This window comes from Nomascus leucogenys, chromosome 12 (genome assembly GCF_006542625.1).
Source record: "Nomascus leucogenys isolate Asia chromosome 12, Asia_NLE_v1, whole genome shotgun sequence".
NCBI classification, from domain to species: domain Eukaryota; kingdom Metazoa; phylum Chordata; class Mammalia; order Primates; family Hylobatidae; genus Nomascus; species Nomascus leucogenys.
This window is the reverse complement of record NC_044392.1, coordinates 74,839,731-74,855,344: the sequence shown is the minus strand read 5'-3', so window position 1 is coordinate 74,855,344 and position 15,614 is coordinate 74,839,731. Positions and strand designations below refer to the sequence as shown.

Sequence of the window (15,614 nt, the reverse complement as noted above, 5' to 3'; positions counted from 1 at the left end):
CAAAGCAGTAGAAAATAACAACCACAGCTGGGTGTGGTGGCTCATGCCTGTAATCCCAGCACTTTGGGAGGCCGAGGTGGGTGGACCACGAGGTCAGGAGTTCAAAACCAGCCTGACCAACAGAGTGAAACTCATCTCTACTAAAAATACAAAAATTAGCCAGGCATGGTGGTGGCATGCGCCTGCAATCCCAATTACTCAGGAGGCTGAGGCAGGAGAATTGCTTGAACCTGGGGGACAGAGGTTGCAGTGAGCCGAGATAGTGCCGCTGTACTCCAGTCCGAGCGACAGAGCGAGACTCCATCTAAAAATAAAAAATAAAAAAAAAAAACCACACAGAAAAAGGGATGAAAAGACAATAAAAAATAATCCATAGAAGAAATAAAATGATAAAAAGTTACAGTAAAAGATGCTTATGTTCACAAAAAATATAAGAAATATAAACTAAAACTAGTACTACCTTAAGATCAGGTGGCAAATATTAAGAATTAAGAAGGTGGCAGGGCACAGTGGAAAAAAAAAAAACAACCACACAGAAAAAGGGATGAAAAGACAATAAAAAATAATCCATAGAAGAAAAATGATAAAAAGTTATATTAAAAGATGCTTATCTTCACAAAAAACACAAGAAATATAAACTAAAACTAGTACTACCTTAAGATCAGGTGGCATATATTAAGAATTAAGAAGGTGGCAGGGCACAGTGGCTCATGCCTGTAATCCCAGCACTTTGGGAGGCCAAGGCGGGCAGATCACTTAAGGTTGGGAGTTCAAGACCAGCCTGACCAACATGGAGAAACCCTATCTCTACTAAAAATACAAAATTAGGTGTGCATGGTGGCACACGCCTGTAATCCCAGCTACTTGCGGGGCTGAGGCAGGAGAATCGCTTGAACCCGGGAGGCAGAGGTTGCAGTGAGCCGAGATTGTGCCACCGCACTCCAGCCTGGGCAACAAAGGCAAAACTCTGTCTCAAAAAAAAAAAAAAAAAAGAATTAAGAGGTTAAAAACAACATCAAGAATATGGGGAAATAAGTATCCTTATACACTACCTTATCTTTGGGATTCCATTTGGTTTAATCTTTTTGGGTGGCAAATTTGCAGTATCCATCAAAATTTTATATAGATATGTTGCAGTTTCACTTCTAGAAACTAAGAGTGCTTGTTGCAGTATTGCTTAAAATAACCAAAATTTTAAAGCATTTAAATGACCACCATTTAGGCAAGTAGTTAAATAATTTAAGTTAAACCCAAAAAATGAATACTCTGCAGTCACTAAAAAGGAATATCTTAACTGATATAGAATGGTATCACATTAAGCGAAGAAAAAGTTACAATCAATATATCCAATAAGACCCCATTAGTATAGAACAAAACCAAAAACCCATTATATGGGTACATATATAAACTACATAATTAACAGAGTTATAAGTTTATAAACAAATATTTATAAATTGCATATTATTTACATATACATAGAGAAAAGTCTGAAAAAAATACATCAGAATGTTTATAGATTATCTCTGGGTAGTAAGACTTTGAAAGAGAGGATTTTTATTTTTATTTTATATACTTCCGTGATGTTTGGAAAATTTAAAGCAAGCATATATTACTTTTAAAATTAACAAAATGACCAACAGCAATAAAAAATATTTTTTCGGTTTCCTTTAATGTTCTTACCTGCAAGGCTTTTTCCTTTTCATTTGTCAGTTCCTGAGAATGCTTGTTTGTTAAGGCTGCTGTATGTGATGCCCATTCATTCCGTAACTTATCTAATTCTTGTTTTTTTTCTGCTAATGTCTACATTAGAGTTTAACACAAAATATTAAGATAGGCTCCTTAATATGTAATACTTCTGATTAAAATATAGCAATATTTACAAGGATATTAAAGAAAACAAAATTATAGCTTTTCAGGATATGTTCAAAGCCTTTTCCTGCACAAAATTTTTTAATTTTAGGACATCAACATTAGACTAAGAACAATTTTAGACCCAAAACGGCCCACAGGTCAAGATTAACTATCTTTTAATTAAAGCTTTTAATTAAATCTGGCTCTTTACCACCCAATAAAGAGGGGTACGGGGAAGCAAGTCGATTATCAGGAATAGTTCACTTACATATAAAACTCAGTAACATGGCCCTGTGGGCCACATTGTGCAGGGGTATTTTCTGCATGAGGCCATGCAGATTATCAGATACCGATATGGTTAGGATGTCTGTCCCCTCCAAGTCTCATGTTCAAATGTAATCCCCAACAGTAAAGGCAGGGCCTGTGGTAGGTGATTGGATCATCAGAATGGTTTAGTGCCATTCCCTTGGTGTTAAGTGAGTTCTCACTCAGTTCATATGAGATCTGGATGTTTAAAAGCATGTGGTACCTCCTTCCTCCCACCTTCATCATGTGACACCCCTGCTCCCCTTTGCCTTCAGCCATGATTGTAAACTTCCTCAGGTCCCCACTAGAAGCCAAGCAGATGTTGGTGCCATGCTTGTACAGCCTACAGAACAATGAACCAATTAAATCTCTTTTCTTTATAAATTACCCAGCTTCAGATCTTTAAAGCAAAACAAGAACAAGCTAAAACAGATACTCTGGCCTTCAATTTCATGGACTAGGGCAGAAATGTTGTAGCTATGACTGAAATGATGCTAAGCCTATCAGAGGAATTAATTCAAAACATAGCAAAGAAAGAGAAAGGTTTAGAGCACAGGAACTGAAAAGCCATTTAGGCCAGAGGAATGAGGCGAACAAGTGGGGAGTGGAGAACTAATATATGACAGAAATATACATATCTTATTTAATGAAGACTCGAGGGAACATGTTATATATTGGGGATACAGAAATGTTTGTGTAAAATCAAGTATGTACAAGAGAAAGTATCAGATTAAGATAATTTAGTGGTAGTTGAAGGGTGGCAAAGAGGAAAGGAAATTCAACGGAAGCATGCTTTGAAAGAAAATACATAAAATCTTGGAACTGAGTCAAGGAAGCAATTCAGCACCAATGTCTGGATGACTTATAAAGACAAAATGAAATTTGAATTACCTTTTGTGTAAAGTCCAGTTGCCTAGTAACATCATCTAGTGATTGCATCAATGATAATTTTTCTTCCTATTCATAAAAATAAAATTACACAGTTTACAATGTAATCATCTATAGCCATGATACTCAAAGTATGGCATCAGCATCATCCTGGAAGCCTGTTAGAAATGCAGATTCTTAGGCTCCATCTCAGACCTAAATCATTTTAACAAGATCCCCAGATAATTTAAAGTTTGAGATGCACTGATCTATAGCATTTGACTAGAAAGACTCTAAAAACTCAAGCAGCATCCCTATGTTGTTTCCTTGTGCCATATAGCACTTTGTAATTTTCAAGACATTTCCATATATCTTATCTCATTTAAGATGGGCTAGATAGGGTAGCTATTTCCATACATGTCTACCAGTTGATGAAACCATGACAGAAGAGTTTAAGTGGCCTGTCCAAAGTCACACATGATTGGTAAAAACCCTGAGACCTAAGCTTCTCAATTCCTGGTCCAGATCCATCCCCACTATACCTTGACTAAATAAAAAACAATAAAATAAATTCGTTATATTTCATAAAACTTTAGAAAGCAAAAACTTATGGCAATGTATCTCTTCAATAATTTATCAAAGACCATTGATACTTACTTTGTTAAAAGAATAACTTAAAATTTAAATCTTACCTTGCTACATTTCAAACAGCCTGCGAGAAATTTCTTTATCTCCACATCATTTCCAGGTAACAGTTTTAGTGAGAGGTGTGTAAGATGCTTAAAAGGATTTGTCTCTACCACATTTAAAAATGCAGGTGAGTTATCCAAAATAGCTGCTGGAGAAACTAACTGCAGCAAAAACCTTTGAAAAGAAAATGTTATATTATAACACACTTATGAGATAGTGAAAATCTCTCACTGAATCAGAAGCTTCTCTACTTAGAAAGCTCAGGAAAGGGAGCACATTGAGGACTCCCAATGGTAAAAGATAAATTGGGCAAAAAAAAAGAAAAGATTGACTAAAATACAGTGACTACATAAAAGTCCATGAGTTCATGAGAAACAAATGAGAGAAAAAGCAAAAACTAGAAACAAAAAGTGGCTGAGTGCCACAAAAGTAGACCACCAGCTCTTTACTCTAAAAATTGACAGTTTAAATGCAAGAATTAAGCATTTATCCTTTATGAATTTTCTGAGCAATCAAATAGCCCTAATTGCTGAGGAAAAGTTCTTCTTTATAGAAGAATTATACTTAATATAGAAAAAATGATAGAGAAGCATCATTTTGTTCTTCCTAATGAAATAACTGATTCAACAACAATCGTCAACTGATAAAACCAATAAATAGAAGGTTGATGGTGAACTTTACAATAAAAGAATCAGGCGTTAGCACCACACACACATACAATCTTAGTCTTTCCTTTTTCCAAGATCATTATAAAACCAAGTATTTGATGCTGCTAAATATTTCGGATAACTTTAGTGCCTCTGTCAAGACATGAAAATTAAGAAATATTTCTGATTTTAATCAAGATGCCTTAAAATCTGAGATTTAATACAGGCCTAACCCCAGTTCTAAAAATAAACAGGAATATTCATAATAAATGGAAAAGATTTTGCCATCAACTTGTGTTTCAAAGAAGTCTGTCTTGAATTAAATTTAATAATGTAGCGTTCTCATGCAACTTACCTTGGAATTTCTTTGGCATGTTCTTGAGTACATTGCTGAAGGAGATCTATAAATTTTTGTGGGAAAGCTAAGAAGTCTACCAGAAGACCTTGCTGGAATTTTAAACTATACAGAAGAAAGGAAAAGAAATTTTTAAAAAAATTTAATTAACTTTGGTTTTTTTTTTTTGAGACAGTCTTGCTCGGTCACCCAGGCTGGAGTGCAGTGGTGCAATCTTGGCTCACTGCAACGTCTGCCTCCCAGGTTCAAGAGATTCTCCTTCCTCAGCCTCCCGAGTAGCTGGGATTACAGGCGCATGCCATCACACCGGCTAATTTTTGTATTTTTAGTTAAGACAGGGTTTCACCATGTTGGTCAGACTAGTCTCGAACTCCTGACCTCATGATCCGCCCTCTTTGGCCGCCCAAAGTGCTGGGATTACAGGCATGAGCCACCGCGCCTGGCCAATTACTATCTTTAATTATAATTAGCATCCTGAAGCATTATTTTTTTAAATTTACTAACACTTGTTATAATCAAGAACTAAGCTAAAGAACTCTGATTTTTATAGAACTTATTCAATGGGAAAAAAAATCAGTAAATTCAGCAAAGCTTCAAACTTCACAGTGTTTTAAGCAGAATTATAATAACCTACGAAATATTTATTTTCCAAAACACCCTAAGTAAAGATAGTACAAATAGCCCAATATTCCCAAAGTAACTAAATCTAATATGTAGGTATGTGTTTGAAAGAGAACAGTACCAATAAAACTTAGAAACTTATTCTTTCATTAAATATAAGATCAGAAAAAAATTTAGTTACCTTTGAAAATCTTCCTCAGATATAACAAGGTTATATAAAAAAAATGGATCCGTGTCATCAGTCAGACGAATAACTAAGTCCTAAAAGAAAGTTTGTTGTTTTTAAATGTTTTTACTAGATCTGGCTTTTTGAGTAATTTCTTCCTTCTCAGAAGAAATCCAACAACATCAGTGTATCATAGTTATATTGCAGACAGCTTTGTTTTCTAGTGCTGCTGGTTTTTTATTAGTCTTTAGAGAGCTGGAATCTTAAATAGGGGTAGACATTCCGCTCTCTGAGAGCCACATGGAGGTCTGTAAAAGTTAAGTAAGTGTTAGGAGTTGAAAGTTTAAGAATATCCTATCAGAGGCTTGGGGAAATTTAGACCCAGTCCTTGCTACACCATAACATGATGAAAATTTTCTTTACCACTGAACATACCGCATTCAATTTTATTTTTAGTTTCCTTAAAGTTAACTGATATGGCATTTCAAAAGTGGCAAATATATCAGCAGAACTGACAATAATCCACACTAGAAAAAAGAAAGCTTCTGTCTCTCAGAAGACCGGGGTATCAGGTAACACGTTGCCAGGCTTCTTCCAAAGAGCCTATTCTCTCCTAGGCCAGGTGGCCACTGATATGGAACCCCAACTGTTTTCAGTCTCAAATGAAGTAAGTACCTTTCATAAAGACCACTTTCCAGGTAGCTAAGTGTACACAGTGTGGGAGATCATCATAACAGCTAGAGCTCACAAAAAGTACACCAAAATTATGTACCAGAGAACACTGGTGAAAGAAAAACAGCATTAGTTACAAGATGATGTAAAACTAATAAAGAACTGGGCATTAAGGTTAAGAATACATTTGAAATAAAATCTCTACTCATGGCTACTGGGGAAATGCTAAGATCCTAGAAAAATCTATACCACTTATGCACAAAGCTAGAAAATGAAGAGGTATAGCAGGCATAAGGAAAAACATGTAAGAAGTATAATATATCATCTCTACCCTGGAAAATTAGTAATTTAGGCACCTGCTCTGCCTCAGAATGCCTTGTTCTTAAGCAGCTTCTATTTAAGTACTTCCTGAAATTCACCCAGGATGCTACTTAAAAAACCAAAGGTACTACTAATACTACTAGGTCCTTGAATGTGTTCAGGGAAAGCTATGGCACACAGAAAACAGATGCTATATTTCAGTGTTTTTTGACATGGGGTCTTGCTCTGTCGCCCAGTCTGGGTTGCAGTGGCACCCTCGCAGCTCACTGCAGCCTCCATCTCCCAGGCTCGAGTGATCCTTCCACCTCAGCCTCTCAAGTAGCTTGAACTACAGGAGTGTGCCACCACATTCAGCTAATTTGTGTATTTTTTTGTAGAGATGGGATTTCACCATGTTGCCTACATTGGTTTCAAACTCCTGGCTCAAGCAATCTGCCTACTTCAGCCTCCCAAAGCGCTGAAATTACAGGTGTGAGGCACTGCCCTTGGCACAGATGCTGTATTTCGCAGTCCTCTGTTCCAGTGGCCCCCAACCTTTTTGGCACTAGAAACCAGCTTTGTAGAAGACAATTTTTCCAAGAATTGGGGAGTGAACGATGGTTTCTGGATGAAACTTCCACCTCAGATCAGGCATTAGATTCTTATAAGGAGCATACAGCTGAGATCCCTTGCATGTACAGTTCACAATAGGGTTTGCACTCCTATGAGACTGGAATGCCACCACTGATCTGACAGGAGGCGGATCGTAGGAGGTAACACTCGCTTGCCTGCCTGCCACTCACCTCCTGCTGTGCAGCCTGGCTCCTAACAGGCCACAGACCGTACCAGTAAGTGGCCAGGGGGTTGGGGACCCCTGCTCTATTCTATATCCTTAGTTCTGTTAATGACTCACACTTTTGAAGGTCATATGAGACTGATCCTCTAAATGCCTCTCTTCAAAACATAAAGTAAAAGATTCACAAATATCTCCCTGCAGTACTTCGGTTTATTGTTTTTACATTTACACCGTGAAATGCCAATTCTATAAGGCAGCAGTGTGTGTGTGCGTGTGTGTGTGTATGACCAACAGCAATAAAAGATATTTTTATATATACGTAAATATATATATATAATATGCAACTTCTAAGTGCACTGGGCAAATCTAAGGAGACTGTCACCCCAATCCCCAATTTTTCACGTATGTTTTAGAAATACATGGTATAGGCCGGGCACAGTGGTTCAAACCTGTAATCTCAGCACTTTGGGAGGCCGAGGTGGGCGGATCACGAGGTCAAGAGATAGAGACCATCCTGGCCAACATGGTGAAACCCCATCTCTACTAAAAATACAAAAATTAGCTGGGCGTGGTGGTACACGCCTGTAGCCCCAGCTACTTGGGAGGCTGAGGCAGGAGAATTGTTTGAACCCAGAAGGCAAGTGAGCCGAGATTGTGCCACTGCACTCCAGCCTGGCGACAGAGCAAGACTCCATCTCAAAAAAAAAAAAAAGGAAGTATATAGTATAATTATCCTTCAGTTGTTGTCTCAGTAGATTCCACCACCCTTGATTTCCAACAGTTACAAAATAGCCCAAAATTTAAAAGCAAAATAAATGCAATAAAAGATGTCACATTCTTAAAGAACGAAACTAATTATCTACAACGTACTGAAATGATATTTCAAAAAAGAACTAAATACCAACCTTTCTGTGAACTGGATTAGAAACTGATTGTAGTTCAATGCTCATTCTTATACTTACTCTCCTGTATGAAAAGACATACCCAACCATCAGAAACATTCACACGAAATGAGTTATCACTATCATTTGTATCAACTAAAGTTTTCAGTCTTAAGCGACAAGACTTTCCACAGATGTTCTCTAACGTATGAACAGAAGTTTGAAAAGCACACTGGATTTGAAGCTTAATTTCTTCTTGTTCCACTAGTGAGTAATCTAGCCGTGTTTAACCTAAAACTAAATTTTTCTCACCTGTAAAATGGGGATATCGTGAGGATTAAATGAAATAAACACTGTGGAGTGCCTAGCACTAGTCTGATACGACTTTGCTGCCCTGATTGTAAAATAACATCTATTGAAAGACAAACCATCGGGCCGGGCACAGTGGCTCACGCTTGTAATCCCAGCACTTTGGGAGGCCGAGGTGGGCGAATCACGAGGTCAGGAGATCGAGGCCACGGTGAAACCCCGTCTCTACTAAAAATATAAAAAATTAGCCGGGCGTGGTGGCGGGCGCCTTGTAGTCCCAGCTACTCGGAGAGGCTGAGGCAGGAGAATGGCGTGAACCCGGGAGGCGGAGCTTGCAGTGAGCCGAGATTGCGCCACTGAACTCCAGCCTGGGCGACAGAGCGAGACTCCGTCTCAAAAAAAAAAAAAAGACAAACCATCAATTTAGTAACTTTTCAACTGTAAAATGGGGATGTTTTGAGGATTAAATGAGGTAACAACCTCGCATATCCTTACTGCCCTGATTCTAAAATAACATCTAGAAAAACCACCAATTTAGTAACAACTTTTCACATTAAAAAATTACCATGTCATGTAATCAAACTGATTTATGAGAGACTGATTCCATTTTAAAAACTTAGTATGTGGCCCATCGCAGTGGCTCACACCTGTAATCCTGGCACTTTGGGTGGCTGAAGCAGGCAGATCACTTGAGGTCAAGGGTTGGAGACCAGCCTGTTAACACAGCAAAACCTCATCTCTACAAAAAATACAAAAACTAGCCAGGCGTGGTGGCACCCACCTGTAGTCCCAGCTATTTGGGAGGCTGAGGTGGGAGAAATGCTGGAACCTGGTAGGCAGAGGCTGCAGTGAGCCAATACTGCACCACTGCACACCAGCCTGGGCAACAGAGTGAGACCCTGTCTCAAAAAAAAAAAAAATTAAAATAAAAACTTAATATGTGAAGTAATATTAGAATGCTTTGAATGCTTAAAATCAAGGAAATAACATATTCCCTACATTTATTCATACAAAAACGTATTTTCACAGCCACAAATTAAATCTGCTTAATATATTCTTTATGTAATAAAACCACAGAAGTACTATCAACAAGTTTATTACACCTATCTTATCCTTGAGTAAAGTAACTTTAAGCCCTGAGAGGGAGAGACCACAGTGTTCCACATCCTATGCTGTATCTTACAGAATCCGGAATTGGACAGAGGTATATAAGTGAAAGTGCTCATAAACATTAATCAAATAGAGCACAAATGCTTATATAATTCAGAAAATAAAGGGAGAAATTAGTAAAAAATACCTATGCACAAGTACTTCTCAAACTATTCTGCCAGAATTAAATAACAATGGCCTTTCTTTGATGTGCAGGTAGAAAAAAGTAAACTAACAAATAGAATTTGTTCAATTTTAAGTTTTTCTTCTAAGGACTTCTTTTAAACCTTTTCCACACTATTGCTTATCTACTACACAAGTAAAAAGTATAAACAGCAATTGAGTATTGATAGAAAAACTTGGAAACAGTTGATCAAGGCTAGATTCAACTGTTTAGATTTTTTAATGCTGACTTGTAATTTTATATGGGTTTAAAATGTGTCATTTTAGTTAAGTTTCTTGTTGAACATATGACTGGATGCTAAATCTCCATTTGTACAATAAAGTTAAATGTTACCTCATAACTTGTATCTGTTTTCTGAAAAGGAACAAGAAGCACTGGTTTACAGGAGAAAGGAAGAATTATTTTCAAAACAAGAGAATACACTGTTCCTATTTTTCTAGTATCTAAAGCAACACATGTGAAACAGATTAGAGTGTTACTCCAATTCCATTTAAGCTTTCCTGAGCTGGGCACAGTGCCTCCCACCTGTAGTGCTGGCTACTTCAGAGGCTGAGAGGCAGGAGGATAGCTTGAGCCCAGGGGTTCAAGTCCAGTCTGGGCAACACAGCAAGATGAAGCTTTCTTGGTGGTGGGTGGCGGTGGGGCGGGGGGGGGGACTCAGTTTCCTAACTTGTAAGATAAGTGGATTCAACTAGAAGGTTTGTGAAAACCTTTTTAGCTCTACATCATTATGTTTGGTTTTCATCTTCTGAAGTTTTCTCTAGTATAAATGCCATAGTGGTATGATACTGCAGTTGGTATTTAACTTTTTATGGTGCTTTACAGTTTTATTTATTTTTATTTTAATTATTTAGTTTTTTGAGACAGAGTCTAGCTCTGTCACCCAGGCTGGAGTGCAATGGTGTGATCTCGGCTCACTGCAACCTCCGCCTCCCAGATTCGAACGGTTCTCCTGCCTCAGCCTCCTGAGTAGCTGGGTTTACAGGGGCACAACACCACACCTGGCTAATTTTCGTATTTTTTAGTAGAGATGGGGTTTCGCCATGTTGGCCAGGCTGGTCTCAAACTCCTGACCTCATGTGATCTGCCCACCTCAGCCTCCCAAACTGATGGCAGTACAGGCGTGGGCCACTGCACCTAGACGGTGCTTTACAGTTTTAAAAGTCCTGTCATACTTCACACATTCGCAAAAAGTACAAGAATCCACTTATCAAAGTGTTCTGTACATAATCCTGGAAGAGTTATATTACTATGACAATTTACCAATCATATTAATGATATTGTTGCATATATTCCAAATGCCTATATACATTAGATGTTGAAAGAAAAAATGGAAGGCCTATAAATTAAACGAATTCCCCATGCTTAGTTAAAAAACATCCCTAGAAATATGTTGTAGAAAAATACAAGCTTTCAGAGAATATGCTAACCAAAATCACAAACCTTATTTTTTCCCTTATAATGGTTAATGTCATAAGAGCAATATAAAACAATAAAAACTCAATAAAATGTTATTTCTCATCTCAATAGATGTCATACTCAATAGATGTCTAATACTAATGACATTAGATTTAGCTATGAGTTCTTTTAAACAAAAAGTATGCTAAACATCAGGCTTGCTTTAGCACAACTGGATTCTAGGCCATCTCTGACACCCAGTAGCTGTGCCCTTAAACTATCAATCGAACAAATAAAAGGTACTTTAAGCCAGGTATTGTGCCAGGTGCTAGGGATACAAACAGAAATAAACATGGTCCAGGCGCCTGGCACAGTGGCTCACATCCGTAATCCCAGCACTTTGGGAAGCTGAGGTGGGAGGACCACCTGAGGCCAGGAGTTCAAGACCAGCATGGGCAACATAGCAAAGTCCTCTCTCTACAAGAAATTTATAAAATGAGCCAGGCATGGTAGTGCATGCCTATAGTTTCAGCTACTCTGGAGGCTGAAGCAGGAGGAGAGCTTAAGCCCAAGAGTTTGAGATTACAATTAGCCATGATTATGCCACAACACTCTAGCCTAGGCAACAGAGTGACAGCCTCTGTCTAAAAAAAAAAAAAAGGAAAAATAATTTTTGGACATAGGATGACAGAAACAAAACAAAAAAAACCATGGTCTCTGTCCTCAAATTGAGATGAGATTAATGACTTTTTGCTAGATTTGCTTCTGATTGCATTTTAGGGCTCCATGAGAGGGGAGGGAAGGGTTACCAATGCTACTGAGTACCTGCCAGGTATTCTACATATATCATCTTATTTAACAATAATCTTGATAAGTAAATATTATCTATTTTACAAAAGAAGAACTTAAGGCCCAAATAATGGTTTAAGGTCACATTACAGAGCCCAAATGAAAACTCAGATCTTTCACCTACACCACACTATCTAGTAACTGAATAATGGCAATTCATTTCAACTTAGGCAACTTTGGAGGGTCCTCATAGTGAAAGGATTTAAGACACACCTGAAAGTTATGAAAGAAAAAAGCATTTGAGGCACAAGGACAGCAGGGGTAATAGTATAGAATGAGTATCAGGTACATTCACAAGGTAACAAGAATGCTTGTATGACTTTTATATTGGAGAGATAAGCTTAGGAAACAAAACTGAAAAGGCAGATTAGTGTCAAATCATGGGCTCCAAAATTTTGCATAATTTTCCACCAGATGAAGTTCCCTGATCATTACCACTGTCCTCAACTGAATTTCCTTCTTCTCTGACTTTAGTGTACTTATATTACTTTACGCATTTGTCACACATTAATGCCTAAAATTTAGTGAATATTTATTATGCTGTAGTCACTGTTGTAAGCAGTTCATATGTAATAATTCATTCCATTCTCATAATACCATGAAGTAGGTACTGTTATTACCATCAACTTAAAGATGAGCCACAGAGACGGAAATTGTACAAGATCCGTCAATAAGTGGCAGAACTGGGACTTAAACCCAGGCAATCTGGCTCCAGAGCCTGAACTCCTAATCTGTGCTATGGTGCCTGTCCAAGGAAAATCTTTTTATTTCCCCTATTAAAATGTGAGTTCCTTGAGGGACAGAATGAAAACAGGTTTTTGTTGGCTTTTGTTGTTGTTGGGGACAGGGAGGGGGGTGCGTATTTACATCCTCCACACTTAGGACAGTTCCTGAGACACAGCAGACATTTGCCAATATTTGTTGAGCGGAACTGGCCTCAAATACTCAACCAAGGCGTCTGGGCTGGGCGTGGTGGCTCACGCCTATAATCCCCGCATTTTGGGAGGCTAGGGTGAGAGGATCACTTGAGCCCAGGCGTTCAAGACCAGCCTGGGCAATACAGGGAGACCCCGTCTCTATTAAATTAAATTAAAAACAAAAAAAAAGCCAGGCATGGTGGTATGCGCCTGTAACTGCAGCTACTCAGGAGGCTAAGGTGGCAGGAACCCTTGGGCCCAGGAGGTCAAGGCTGCAGTGAGCTGTAATCGTGCTACTATACTCCAGTCTGGGCAACAGAGCGAGACTCTGTCCAGAGGGGGAAAAAAAAAAAAAAGAGAGAGAGAGGAAGAGAGAGAGTCTGGGTTGTTCTTCCTATAGGTCAAGGATCACCAAATTATTCTGTAAAGGGCCAGATAGCAAATATTTTAGGCTTTGCAGGCCATAAGGTCTCTGTCACAGTTACTCATCTCTGCCCTTCCTGTGCAAAAGCAGCTACAATATGTAAACAAATGAGCATGGTTGTGTTCCAAGAAAAGTTTATTTACGAAAACAGTGAGCCATCTGGCCCATGTGCTCCAGTTTGCTGACCCCTATTATACAGATAATAGGAATATATTAAAGGTTTCTAAGCAGAGAAATTGAGTTTTAAGATTAACTGTGATGGCAATGTAACCAGAAAGAGACCATCTAGGAGTTTCCATATTGAAACCAAAGTCATGACCTCCTTTATCTTTCTATAATCATTCTAGAACAGTGTTGTCCAATGGAGATACAATGTAAGCCACAAATGCGAGCCAGGTATGTAATTTTAATTTTTTTCTTTTTCTTTTTTTCTTTCCAGAGACAGGATCTCGCTCTGCCACCCAGGCTGGAGTACAGTGGCACAATCATGGCTCACTGTAACCTCAAGCTTAGGCTCAAGCAGTCCTCCCGTCTTGGCCTCCTAAAGTGCTGGGACTACAGGTGTGAGCCACCACACCTAGCCTACTTTTAAATTTTCTAGAAGTCACATTTAAAAAAAAATTTTAAAAGCAGGTGAAATTAATTTTAATAATACATTGTATTTAACCCAATATACCCCAAAATATTGCCATTTAACACATAATATAAAAATTGAGATATTTTACATTCTTTTTTCATAGTACGTCTTAAAAATCCAACGTGCATTTTCATATGTAAAGCACAATTCAGATAAGCCCCATTTCAAATGTCTAATAACCACATGTGGCTAGTGGCTACCATACTGGACAGCATTAAAAGAATGATCAACTAAACCTACAGCTCTCCATATGCAGCTGCTGGTTTTGGTACCATCTCCTTGACCGGCTTGCCATTGATTTTTGACTGAATTCCGAATTATATATACTACAGTTTGACATTACTGGCCACTCAATAAGGCAATGTCTTCATTTTTTATGTTACATTTGTACACTACTTAGTTTTCACATACGATTTCACACCTGATCCTCATTAGAAACACGTGAATACGCATACGATTTCACACCTGATCCTCATTAGAAACACGTGAATACGCATGTTGTAACAATTTTACAAATGAGGAAAGAACGTTCAGAGAAAAAAGAGACAACCATTGAGTGTTAGAACTGAGAAAAAAATTTAAGTCCCCTGACCTCTGGTCAAATCTATTTACGCCCCAATGATACCACCTCCTTAATCAAAGTTGCACTTCTCTGTGCGACTGGTCTTTATTTTCTCCAGTGATTGTAAACTCCATGGAGAAAAGGACTGTTTTTCCTAACCACTGTATTCCCAGTGCCCAGTAAGGTGTTTTACAAGGACGCAATATTTACTGAATGAATTAATGACGGTTCTGATTTTCTCATTTTTAGTCGGGTAAATGTAATTTACTTTTTTAAAGCGACTGATGTGAAGAGCCAAAGTACGCCACCAAATTGGTAGGTTTTTAAAAGTTGAACTTTACTGCCAACATACTTCAAAAGAGAACGGGGCGAAAGGCTCGGAGCCAAGGCCTGAGGTCTAGTGCTGACCCTGCCATGAACTGGCTGTGAGCCTCCACGTACATTTTTTTAACTTCTCTGGGCCAGAGTTTTTATCTGTCAAAAGGAAACAGTAGGGCTATAATCTTCACGATTCCGTTCATAGGTAGGGTTTTTGACATTAACTTGATGTGAGCCGGCTTCCTAATTCCTCACACCCTTCTCCCAGTCCCCTCTGCAACGGCCGACTTGGTGAGAGAGGTAACCACCGGGCCCTCTGGGTTCCCTATCCGCTTCCTAGAGGGGCCGACTCGACACCTGGGTGCAAGGCGGATCCCACTGGCCAGAACCGCCATCTTTCCCCATTGGCCAGACCCCAACCGCCACCCGCGGGCACTGGATGACGCGGACCTTACCTCTCCTCGCAGTCTTTGCATTTCACCTGCAACGGGACTAGTTGGTGGAACAGAACTTGGCTCATGTTGGCTCGCTGCCCCGGCTGGTGTGCGGAAAAGCCCAACAAGCCCGGCCCTCGGAACTAGCCTGAGAGACGTCCGGGTCCTGATAGAGTTTGAGTTTGGCGCTCGGCTTCTGCGGAGGAGGCGGGGAGAGAAAAATGAGGGGAAGACGTAAGAGACTTGGCCCTCGCCAGCCACCATCGGATTCTTCCGGTTCT

At 39.0% G+C, this 15,614-nt stretch overlaps 1 protein-coding gene across 4 annotated transcripts in view; it reads right to left on the bottom strand.

Moving 5' to 3' along the window:
- The window catches only part of SASS6 (SAS-6 centriolar assembly protein), a 53,983-nt gene extending 38,452 nt beyond the window's left edge, over positions 1–15,531 (bottom strand). For 2 of the 4 annotated variants that reach the window (XM_003260110.4, XM_030824990.1), the window contains exons 1-7: positions 15,355–15,531; positions 8,177–8,237; positions 5,519–5,598; positions 4,717–4,821; positions 3,717–3,888; positions 3,049–3,114; positions 1,681–1,800 (exon numbers count right to left, since the gene is read on the bottom strand). In XM_003260110.4, the coding sequence (XP_003260158.1) occupies positions 1,681–1,800; positions 3,049–3,114; positions 3,717–3,888; positions 4,717–4,821; positions 5,519–5,598; positions 8,177–8,237; positions 15,355–15,419 (669 nt within the window). In that variant the 5' untranslated portion in view covers positions 15,420–15,531. The remainder of the gene's footprint in view (positions 1–1,680; positions 1,801–3,048; positions 3,115–3,716; positions 3,889–4,716; positions 4,822–5,518; positions 5,599–8,176; positions 8,238–15,354) is intronic. The other 2 variants (XM_003260111.4, XM_030824989.1) reach the window with 2 other exon arrangements.
- Between the last annotated feature and the right edge of the window lie 83 nt (positions 15,532–15,614).